This window comes from Hemitrygon akajei, chromosome 7, assembly GCF_048418815.1.
Source record: "Hemitrygon akajei chromosome 7, sHemAka1.3, whole genome shotgun sequence".
Lineage (NCBI taxonomy): Eukaryota > Metazoa > Chordata > Chondrichthyes > Myliobatiformes > Dasyatidae > Hemitrygon > Hemitrygon akajei.
The window spans coordinates 73,609,303-73,621,357 of record NC_133130.1 but is presented as its reverse complement, the minus strand read 5'-3'; the positions used below and the strand labels follow the sequence as shown (position 1 = coordinate 73,621,357).

At 42.4% G+C, this 12,055-nt stretch overlaps 1 protein-coding gene across 1 annotated transcript in view; it reads left to right on the top strand.

The window, feature by feature from the left end:
- Nucleotides 1–331: 331 nt before the first annotated feature.
- The window catches only part of spred2a (sprouty related EVH1 domain containing 2a), a 125,837-nt gene continuing 114,113 nt past the window's right edge, over nt 332–12,055 (top strand). Inside the window, exon 1 of the mRNA XM_073051240.1 lies at nt 332–815. Coding sequence (XP_072907341.1) covers nt 790–815 — 26 coding nt within the window. The 5' untranslated portion in view covers nt 332–789. The remainder of the gene's footprint in view (nt 816–12,055) is intronic.

Sequence of the window (12,055 nt, the reverse complement as noted above, 5' to 3'; positions counted from 1 at the left end):
CCTGATTACAATCACATCCGATTTGGTGGGGTGAGTATCAATGCGCCAACCCCAAGTCCTCTTTGGAAAAGCTTCACATTTTTTTTCCCGAAAAGAAATAAATATAATGGGGGGGGGGGGGGGGGGGGGGGGTTAAAATTCTAAGGAAGTAGTTACGCCAATTACTAAGTGTAACATTTGCCTTCTGCAAAACCAGAAAACGGTCTTGCAGCTCTAGCCGTCGAGCCCATCCAGGTGCAACATAATGCAAGAGAGTTTTTTTTGTGAATGGGAAGCGAAGGGCAGCTCGCTAACCCGGCACTCTTTGCTTGCAGCGCAGGCAACGCCGTCCCAGCCGAAGTGCTACTTGTGACGGTGATGTCATTGCTTCCGCCCTGCTTCCTTTTTGGAGAATCCAAAATGGAGTAAGATGGGCTTTTGAAAACACAGGGAGTGTTTTATTTTTTTCTCCCCTCTCCCTAGTATTATTTGCAATAGCAGTGGCAGCAGCAGCTTTGAGCGCGGTTTACAGTTTGCAGAAGCATCCAGCTCCGGCCCCCGCATCGGCTTCATGTGCAGAGAGCAGCGGTTCGCAGGCGGCGCTGCCCCGGGGAAAGACGGCAGGAGCCCGGAGCCAGCGGAGATAATGTGACTGTACTAGTGGGGAGCAGAGCGAGTAGGGGCTGGAGGGGCAGAGGAGGAGGAGAAGGAGGGGCAAATACCCCGCCACCACGAATTAACAACTTTTCAACTAGAGCAGCAAGATAGAAGAATGAAGTTTGGAGAAATGTCCGCGACGGCTCAACAAAAATGACCGAGCAATCGCATCCAGATCAGTGAGTACTGTAGTTGTAGCGTCGGGGCGCCCGGCACCAACCCCCTCTCCCCCACCTCGGACGCTTAACACCTTCCGTCTCTACCCGAACCTCCTTTTCTTGCAAGTTGAGAGGGAATTTATGCCATCGATTCCTGTCTGGAAAGGGGGTGGGAGAGATTTTCATTAAAGCACAGAGACGAGGAGAAACAGGAGGCGCTAACATCGAACTATGTCAATTCGTGTGAGGGGGATGGGCTGCCTGTGAATGGGGGGGTGAGGGGGGATGGGCTGCCTTTGAATGGGGGGGTGAGAGGGGGGATGGGCTGCCTGTGAATGGGGGCTGAGAGAGGGGGGAATGGGATGTGAATGGGGGTGAGAGAGGGGGGAATGGGATGTGAATGGGGGTGAGAGAGGGGGGAATGGGATGTGAATGGGGGTGAGAGAGGGGGAATGGGGGTGAGGGGGGAATGGGATGGGAATGGGGGTGAGAGAGGGGGGAATGGGGGGTGAGGGGGGAATGGGCTGTGAATGGGGGTGAGAGAGGGGGGAATGGGCTGTGAATGGGAGTGAGAGAGGGGGGGAATGGGCTGTGAATGGGGGTGAGAGAGGGGGGAATGGGCTGTGAATGGGAGTGAGAGAGGGGGGGAATGGGCTGAGAATGGGGGTGAAGGGGGGTTGGCTGTGAATGGGGGGGCGACAGAAGGGGGATGGGCTGCAAACGGTGAGGAGAGGGGGATGGGCTGTGAGGAGTGGGGAGACCCGGGGCTGTGGTGAGGAGAGGTTGTCAAGATGGAGTTAGTGACTGGATTCTGTGGAAGGCTGCATGTGCTTTTGGAGGTTTGAGGTAGCGTAGGCGTATTGGGCCGTGTTGGTTTGAGAGCAAGAAGGAATATGGAGCGGACGGACAGCTGTGTGCATCGTAATGGAAGAGGTAGCTGGGGTCGTTTAATGGAGGGGAGATGGTGGAGGTAGGATTTTGAGAGGTTGTGTCTGGGAAAGATAGCAAAGTGAGGATTTATGAGTTTAGAGACTGAGAATTGTAGAGGTGATGCAATCACGAACGACAAGATCTGCAGATAGTGGTGAAGGCCCAGGGGGATTCAGAGGGTGAATGGAATACTGGGGGGGGGGGGTGGGGGGGGGGAATACAAATTATGGACCGGGAAGTGTGAGTTGGGAGATGAATCAAAACAAATGCAGTGAGGGTGGGGAGAGTTTCTGCAGAGAATCTGGTTTTGGGGGAGAATGAATGCTAAATAGGAGTGTGAGGGAAAGGGTGAAATGAGAGAGGTTTGAAGGTGAGACCTTTATTTTGGGTGGAGCACGGAGAGGAGGGAAATGGCTCTCCGTCTCTTGTGGCTAAAACAATGCAAAGTGGTTCGTTTCTGCCTCCTCCCCAGGCACGGAAAGGGAATGGGGGTGGGTGGGGCTGTGATAAGAATGTGTGTGGTGGTGTGTACATGTCGGAGGGGGGGGGGGGGTTGGGAGTGTAGTGTGTTGTGTACTTCTGCGTCGACGAGAGTTCAGCTGCACTGTCTGCCCTGGTTGTGGAATAAACCGGCTGATGATTGTCACATGATCGGCCATTCATAAACACTGTAACCTTCAGGCCCCATTCATGACTACCTGACACAGTTGCAACTGTAACCAGTGGAGATCCCATTAAGTGAGAAAAAAAGATACACATCAGTTAACAAATAAGTCTGCGTTTGTTTGCTTGGTCTCGATTTTTTTCATCGTGGCTAGTGAAGCAAGATCATACTTGTCTTTTTTATTTTGGCCGTGTTTTGATAATAAAACGAGAGGATATCTCACTTGCAATGTTTTAAATGCTTGATTCATGTACAGCAAAGTTTCATCTGATGAAAATTGTGGTAAAATTGCTACTGCTTTAATGTTTTTATTTGATAGCAAAAATATTGATTGGTACAATAGTTATCTTTTTATGGATGTTCAAGGGAGACAGTTTTTCTATATAAAAAGTGTATTAAATGCTTTTGGAAGAAATGTTGGAAGAGCTGTATCCTTAAGTCCCAATGTCTCTAAATGAAACATTTTTATTCACTGTAAAAGCACATTTTCAAAAATTATCTTTCATTATTTTTAATAGCCTGAAATTCACAGCAAATGTAAATATACAGGTGTGTGGTATCATGTTCATCACATTACCGTTCTCTAGTTGTAACCCAGTTCCATCCTTGCTGTGAAGGGGCAGGCTGATATTTAAAAAAGAAACTTGGTCTGCAAGTTTGTTGTGGTTCAGGAAGTCTAAACCCTTTTGTAAAAGTTGTCATTGTCAAATCTTGGCAAAAAAAAAGGCTTGGTGTATAACCAGGATCAAAGGGAAATTGGTGCTTTTGTGCTGATTCAAGCTGCATTGGATGTTCAAGTTTGTCATTCAACCGTACACTTTCATATCACCAAATGAAACAATGTTCTTCTGGACCAAGGTGCACGGCTCAGTGGGTGTATAACTCCCACGCATAAAGTAATGTAAGCACCAGTAAAGCGATTGATAAGGTGCTTATACATTACCAGTTTAATAAAACATTACACCACTGCAGCTTCATGCGGGGCGGGGTGAAGGTTAGGGGGGCGGCAGGGTGTTCAGAAGTCTCGCAGCCTGGAGGAAAAAGCTGTTTCCCATTCTAACAGTTCTTATGCTCATGCTATGGTACCTCCTGCCTGATAGCTGGGGTGGGGGGTGGGGGTCAAAGAGACTGTTGGACGGATGGAAAGGACCACTGACTGAGTATGCACCATGCTCCTGATAAATGTATATAACAGGTGGAAGGGAGACCACGATGATCCTCTCTTTGTAGGGACTCGCAGTCGGGTGCCTTGCAAATCCCGTACCAAAAAGTTAGGGCACACTGGGTGCTCCTGTAAAAATTGGTTAAAATGGTGGTGGAAGCCTCAATCTCCTCAGGAAAATGCTGTGTTTCCTTGATGGTCAGGGTGAGACGTGCACCCCCAGAAACTTGGTGCTCCTCACTCCGCAAAGGAGCCGTGTGTGCGTCACCTTGCAATTCATGCCTGTGACCCAGCTGAGAGCGGAGACTGCGGACTGAATTGATTGATCTCTTGGATACTGAGTGCAAGTTCAACTGTTCCTCATTACCCCTGCCCAATGTTTTTTTTAAAGTAATATTTTTAATGAAAAGCAAAGTTTAAAGTGGCAAAGTACTCCCAAGTGTCTTCAAAATGTTGACATGTAGTTTCACTTGGGGAACAGAATTTTATCATCGTATATCTAGTTCCAAAATTAATATGCTCATACTATAATTCACAGACAAGAACTTTCACATCACCGTACTAATTCTCCCAATGATGGTACCATTTCCACTTTGTGTTTTTTGAAGTGCATGTTACATTGGATCATTCTCAGTAAGTGCAACGACATGACATTTTGGCTGAAAATCATCATCTCTTTCAAATTTAGCAAATTATGAAAGGAATTATAATATTCAGCCAGAACATCTTCCAAGTGCATCCATGTTATTTTATCCAAACTGTTTTCAGATAATAGGGAGCTTTAATAATTTGGTCATTTCATAGTTAGTTTGAGCAAAAGTTATTGTAAAAGTAGTTCTGTCTCTGATTTTTGGGCAAGATATTTCATATTTAAATATGGGCAGCAGAATGAATTTGATAACATTCAAAAGGTTCTATATTTGCAAATGAGAATGGTGCATGTTTCCCCCAAAAGTTGGACTCAGAATTTTAAATGTATCCACAATGTCTCCTTGATAAAACATTGATTGAAATATTGTATTTAGAGGTGGGGGCTTAAAAATTACACAAGACGAAATCTAAGTTATGAATTCATAGCTGAGCCTTGTATTATTGAAGAGAAGAAGATACTGGAATGCAGATTAAGAACAGAATGCTGGAGCAACTTGGCTGGTTGAGCAACATCTATGGAAGCAAAAAGTCCAAGTCCAAGTTTTGTGTTGTGATCCAGCATCCTGATGATTTTTGACCTGAGTTCTTCCATTGTGTTTTTGTTCTAGTAGGGTGTCAAGCCAATACAAGAGGTCATCAGTTTAAGGTGATTGGGGGAAAGTTTCGAGGAGATGTCAGGGGTCTTTTATTTTTGCGCAGATGCACTTTTCGGGTTGGTGGTAGAGGCTAGCATATAGGGACGTTTAAGATGCTTTAGATAGGCACATGAACGTAAGAAAAGAGAAGGGTTAAGGGCAGTGTAGGAAGCTCGATTTGGATCGATTGTGGATTAGGTTTCTGTAGCTCAGTACAACATTGTGGGCTGAAGGGCTTGTACTGTTCTATCCTCACTGTGGTTGTGGTTTATATTAACAAGAGTGAAGATAACAAGAGGTATACTGAGATTGTCGAGGATTAATGAATGCAATTTAAACAGCCAAACATCAGATAATGACTATGATTCTAGTGTCAATGGTGGTTTTATAAAAATGCAGTTTTAAAAACCGTGCGTTAAAATTGGGGCTTCATTTAATGCTTGCAGATCTGAATCAGATTTAAGTGGAGGAGGAAAATGTTGGTTTCTCATGCAGCCTGGGGGAAGGTTGAAAGGGAGTCCCTGGTGTTTTTGGCATCTGACAACAGGAAGGTGTTAGTCATAAAATAGAAACAGGCTGTGTCTTACTCTAGCTCTGCTAACTAAAAGGGGGGGGGGAGAGTTGTGAAAGATAAACTTGTATATCTGCATGTATTTAAAAATCAAATGGCTCCTTTTGCGAATCAGACTTCAACTATTTTTAATTTTTAAAAATTACATTTACATTCTGTCCTTTTGGCACTAGAATCCACTTGCACTGTCTTAAAGAAAAATACTGGCAGTACTGGTCAGGTCAGGTGGTGTCTGTGCACCAGTTTTAAAAACTGATTTTAAAGGCCAATTTCTTAGTCAGCCAGTGTTACTGTAACTACGGTATTTGCTTGCTTACATGTTCTGGTTCATAGGAATCTCCTGATGAGAGAGACCAGATAAGCCAGAAAAAAGTGACTCAAGAGTGAACCAGATTGTGTTTTTTTTTTCCCCCTTTTTTTGTTAAATCTCTTGTCTATGTTACCTGTGCATCTTGACAAGCAGATGTATCCCAAGCAGAATGGGCAATTCGTTGCTGCTAGTTATAAGTAAATAAAGGAATTTCACTAGAACTTTGGATAACTGGTGCAAATTTCCATCCTCTGACATATCTCTCAAGTGTGAATAGGTGTAGGGCCTTTCTTCTACTCCATTCAAGTAGATCATGGCTGGAAAACTTCCTTACTTCTCTATACTGTCACCATAATCCTTGGTTCCTTCATTCTGTTGAAAGCAATAAATGCATTTGATAAGTCACTCCATGAGAGGTGGTTCAAAGCTGACACATGGACACATTAGATGTTTTTGCAAATTAGTAACCTGCTTCTCCATTCTGTGCGCTGAAATACAATTTTGATGTAAACAATGTAAACAGTGTCCTGATATACACCTTGGTTTGTAAAATCCAGAATCTATTTTTCTTGTAATAAAGCAAGGCACGAGATTTTCTCAAGTATGGACCTGCTTTGGACACTAGTTGCATGTTACCGTGTTGTTGGCGGACTGCCTGTTTGCATACGCTCAAGCTTTTGCCATCAGACTGAAGTTAATATCAACTTCTGTGAGGTATAGACTTGTATCTGAGCTGACTGCAGGCTGTATAAATGACCCAGCTGAGGTTGGTCATGATTTTGTCAGCTCTTATCACACAGATGTATATGTGGAATTCATGTGTGGGCAAAGTGTATGCCTCATTAAGATTGTTAAAGTATGAAAATTTAGCCTAAAGTATGGTCAAAATATTCAAGCAAGCAACTTAAGTTTACATTGTGGGAGCAAAACACTGTCTAGTGTGCAGTTTGTTAGAATAAAGGAGAAACTGGCATTTGGGTTGCAGGGGAAGTAGCCTTAGCTGACAAGTAACTCTGTGGCTGTCAACTTCCTGCCCTTGTTGAAGAAAATCTTACCAAATCTGAGTGCCTTTTCCATTAAGAACGGTATCTGCCTGCCCCACCACCTCTATTGTGGGGGGAAAATACTTTAGAGCGAAGAAAGGGTTAATTTACAAGAGAGGGGGGACATTTTGTGAAAAGCAACAAGTTTAGAGTAATGTAGCAGAGAAACAAATGAGCAGTTGGCTAAATTACAAAAATCTGAGGTTGTCACGATGGACCACAAGTTTAATTCCTTTACAGCTTCCTTGACTATTATTTTGGACTTTGAGAAATTGCATTTCCCTGCTTTTGGGTTTATAAAGAATGCAAGTTGATACAGTAATGGAATAGACATATTGTCTCCAACAGTAAATCACATCACTGTAGTTGATTCCTGCTTCACTGTAGATCGCTACCTTCAAGGTTACAGATTTGACCTTTTTCTGCTACATCAATGTGAAAGTCTAGACCAGGGGTGTCAAACTCATTTTAGGTCACGGGCCGGATTGAGCAAAATGCAGCTTCATGCGGGCCGGATCAGTCGGACGCGTGCGAACGCAGCTTTCGTTGCCTCCGTTTTTTCAGCCTGCTCTCATGTGTCTCAGTCTCTGCTATAACTACAAAGTGTTTCACTTTACAAATTTCGTTTCTTATGAAGAAGACTGCCGAATAAACACTAAAAACCCTGAAAACCTGGTACCTGAATAAACTCAGCATTAGCCATATCATACGCCATAGGCGCTTCGATTACTGGGGCCAGCTTTAATAGTAATTAGATATTATCTCGCGGGCCAAAGATAATTCCACCGAGGGCCGGATTTGGCCCGCGGGCCTTGAGTTTGACATATATGGTCTAGACGGAAGCCTAAAAGATGTTATCTGAATCTGTAATATTTGCAAAACTTGGGAAATGATTTTGGATGTTCTTTATGACTTCAGGTGAATATTGTCTATCCCTAATTTAAGATTCCCAGATCCCCTTTCGTTTAACATAATATGCCTTTTCCTGATTGTCAGAATTAAATTTGATTTAAGAGACTAATATTTACAGTAAATCATAGTTTGAAATGCCAGGTGCAGGCCAGTATCTTTACAGTCCTGTGGGTCTGCTTATTCTCGAATGGAGTCACTGATCCTGTGGTGCAGAGCTTAAAGGAATGCAGGTAGAAATTTGCCTGTTTCCCCCCTAAGCCTGCTAAATTCACCACGTCTCAAATTACATGTAATCCCCAAAATAATGATTTCAGAAGTAAATTGCTTCAATCCAATGTTAACTGCCTCCACCATCATTTCAGGGAGGGCCATTCCACTGATTGGCCACTCCTTTAAGAGCACATACCTTTTGCCTCAAGGGAGATGCAGTTCCTTAAGCATGTTTTCCTGAGCCACGAGGCTTACAACTTAAACAAGAGGCAATAAGCAGTGCAGTCAATCAGAATCTTCAAGGCATCATAGTTAAGGCTGCAAAGAAAAGTGGCAAGTTTGGCTGAAGGGTTGAGACCAGAGCTGAATGTGGGAATGAATAAGAAGTTTGTTTGTAACCCCATTTACAGCATAGAACATTTCTTTTCAGGAACTTAAATGAATAGTGTTTCCTTAATTGCATAGGTTTTCCATGGCCCTTATGACTTTTTAATCATTCTACAATTTGTTTAATGCGTCTATATTGAACACAAGCCAAGGCAGCCATTTCCTGTCTCTCCAGTAAAAGCCAGGAGCAATTTTTATTATGCTAAATTGCTTCCAAAATTTGAGTATTTTGCTTATCTGAATCAGTATACTTTGGAAGTGTATGAATTGAGCAGCCCGCTTCAGGCTGTTTAAACGGATCCACTGGCTACAGTGAGAGATGTTCTGTGCAGGCATAATTTAATAATAATTGCACAGGATGATTGACGGTTGAAGTTGTGGTGTGCTCTTGACCACGTGTTAGCTAAGTTATTTGCCCAAGGAATTCTGTGCCAAAGTAAATATGACTATGGAGCCCCCACCCCCGCCCCACTGCTTTGGGCAGCAACTTAGTACATACAACTTAGAACTTTTAGGAACTTAGTTTGGATACGAAGGTAAGTTGCAAGAAGTTGACTTAAATAAGTAAATATTAAATGTTATCCTGAAGCCGTCTGTGTGGGTGTGGAAGTAATGAATTGAACGACCTTGATACTTAGTGGTTAAAATCATTAATTTCTATCCTGCTTATGGACATTTAAGTAGCATTTCCTCCCTCGTACTTGTTTCAGAAATATAGTCGGGACGTGTGCCTGTCTGGTTGATTTTTAGTGATACTAATTCTAGTGTTGCAGCTTCGGTTCCATTGAGTTCTCCAGCATCTGCATTACTGGCCATGGAAACAGAGTGATGCAAGCATGATTTATTGCTGTTTTCTGTGAAAGTCTGAGGATTTCCTTTTAGCATGCAGGGTAGGTAGAGAGAGGCTTGAACTTCATCAAGAAATACTTCTCCCTAATTATAATTTGATTTAAGGTAGCCTTTCCAGAGATGGTTGAGGACTTGTTCATAAGTAACACATTTGAGCAGAAAATTGTCCAGGATTACTAATTCAGTCGTGAGGTGAAGATTTGAACTATGCAGCTTTTCAGTTTGTAGTCTGTCCTGTATGGCGTGTGAATGCTGCATTCACCAGTGGGGCTGCATGATCTGCTTTTCCTGTGGATTCAGTATAACTGAAAATCAGCCATGGATCTTGCCTACATCGGATTACTGTGTGGGTTTAAATCCCACTCAAGACAATTTTTCACAAAAATTCTTCAGTAGGAGTCCCACGTTGTCAGTGGTGGGTTTTTTACAAATCCTTCATTATTTTAGGTAGATTTGCAAGATCCAGTTGCAGTGATTCAAAGAAGAGCAAGTGTTATTTATGATGCTCTGGGTATTGCTTCTCTTTTAATCAATGTTACCGAAACAAAACTTTATCTTTATCATTAGTTCTTGTGGTGTGAGGCAGAGCATGGAGAAGTTTACACACATTTAAGTCTGCAGTGGGTGGTAGCTGACTTGTCCAGGAGGGAAATGGCTTGGTCAGGTCAGAAGTAACTATGGTGGACTGAAATGGATTTAAGTGTGCCTAAGGCAGATACTACAAAGGTGATTAAGCCCTTTGGTTGGATTGATTTAGTAGCTTTCTGGTTCCACTTCTGCTTGGCCTGCATGTGCTCTTGTCAGAGATTGGAAATGCCTGTTGCTTTCCAAAAACATCACCAACATTTTGAATAGTTTTGGGCCAAGGATTCTCATGAGCAGCAACCTGGTGAAAATCTGTGACCCCTTCATTTCTGGCAAAGTTAATCAATCCTAGTGTAAACCAGGCAATGTAGTCTTTGTATGTCTTCTAGATTGCCAATGCATAATGTCCGGTTGCGCTTTTTAAAAAAAAATGATGTCCTTTAAATTCGTGAACATTCTGTGGAAATACAAAGTTATTGACAACAGCCAAGAAACTCCTATGCAGTTTCAATAGCTAAAGTTGAACAAAACCTTGAAACTGATTGAATACAGTGGACATTAAGTCCAACTGCTGATGTCAATCGTGTTGAAATTCCACGGAAGAATGTAAAATCTTTGCTCGGAGTATGTTTGAGTTCTGTTTTCACTTTTAGAAACCAACTATTTCACAGAAGGAATTTGAGCACTGGGGAGTGTTTGGGGGGTGGGTTGATGATGACTGTGTGGGATGGGTAGCTTCATTGTGAGAATATTGTAGGAATTTGGGATTTTCAGTCAAGAAATTGGGCAGTTGGGAATAGTTTTAAATTCCAAAGGCATAATGAAAGAACGGGTTGAAACTCAAGAATTGTAATCTTGAGATTGATAGCTTGATGCTTTTCATGTGGTGAAGTATAGAATTCCTATAGAAATCAAAACACTCCATTTGTACATTATAACTTCAGATAAATAAATCAAGGAGGTGCTGGGTCCATCAAGATGGAAAAGCTAAAATGGGGTTCATCAGACTGACTAACTTGAATCCTGCTTCATGCATTATATGCGGGTTGTCCATTTTCATTTTTCCTAAACCTGGAGCCCCCATGTTTGAGGAGCATTTGAGTGTATCATCATCATCTGGCTATGGTTAATATTTATCACAATGTGCCTGTTAATACAAAAATGATTGAAGTTGCACATACTTCAAATTGGGTTAAAATATCAGACCAAAAGCAGCACTGGAGAATAAAGTCCCTGAGTATGTTATAGCTAATGAGATAGGAAAATATTTGGCACAATGAGTTCTTCAATCTTGGAACATAGCTGTTTGGAGCTTGTGGTTAGATTTCTAGAACTTGGAGGCAATTTTTTTGAGATCTATTGTGTCTTTGGTTAACGTTTCATCAAAAGTACAACTCAATGGAACAGAGTGCATATCTGCAGTATGGGACTGGATTTTATGCACCGGGATGCTGGAGTGGAGCTGTAGTGATGTGCGATCTTTGACTATTTAGAATTCAGGCTGTTCCCCTGTGGGGAAATCTTGAATGGTAAGTTGTGCATTTGTTTTGCTATGGTACTGTCTGTTGAGATTCCGCTTCTTAATGAAACTCCTGCGTCTGAGCTACAGAGGGATCAATTTATGACAGAGTGCATGTGTTTTAGAGTAATGACTGATGGAGTGGTGTCCATTACATCTGTTGCAAGAGGAACTGCATAGACTGGGTGGAGGGGAAAGGAAGTAAGGCAGGATAACACTCCTGGATGGATGGAAAGTGATTTGATTTCACTTTCCCCTCCTGGCAACCCAAGTTGCGCTGGGTCAAAGATTTATTCATTGTTACTTCATCATTCTATTTGTAAGGGGGAGAAATGCAATGCGCCACTGATTGCACTGTCTAGACATATTTCTTTATATCGACATTGTCATCCTTACAAGCAAGATCAAGCCTATAAACTGAGGTCTGTCTTGCAATTTTATTTTCACCCCAAGGGATCGATGTTTTAAAGCGCCATTTCCATGAGGCACGATTGGCTTAAGTGGGATAACATTGACATCTTGTATTTTCAGGTGGAAAAAAAATAAGTAGCCTGAAGTTCTATTATTTCAGAGAAATATTGAAATGCTAACTAGCCAAGTAGTTCTTAATGGTTAAACTAAGAGTATTGTGACATAATTGAAACTTAACAGGAATTGGAGACAACTTTTGGAGTGATCTTGGGGAACACAAGTTATTAGTTGTCACTTAAGCAGTGTTGGGTGCATCTAACTTTTTTTTAAATGGTGAGGCTAGTTTTAAGTGCGTTGCAATGCTCTACGTCCTAGAGCAGGAGTGGCAAACCTTTCTGAGAGCGTGTGCCCAAACTGGCAAT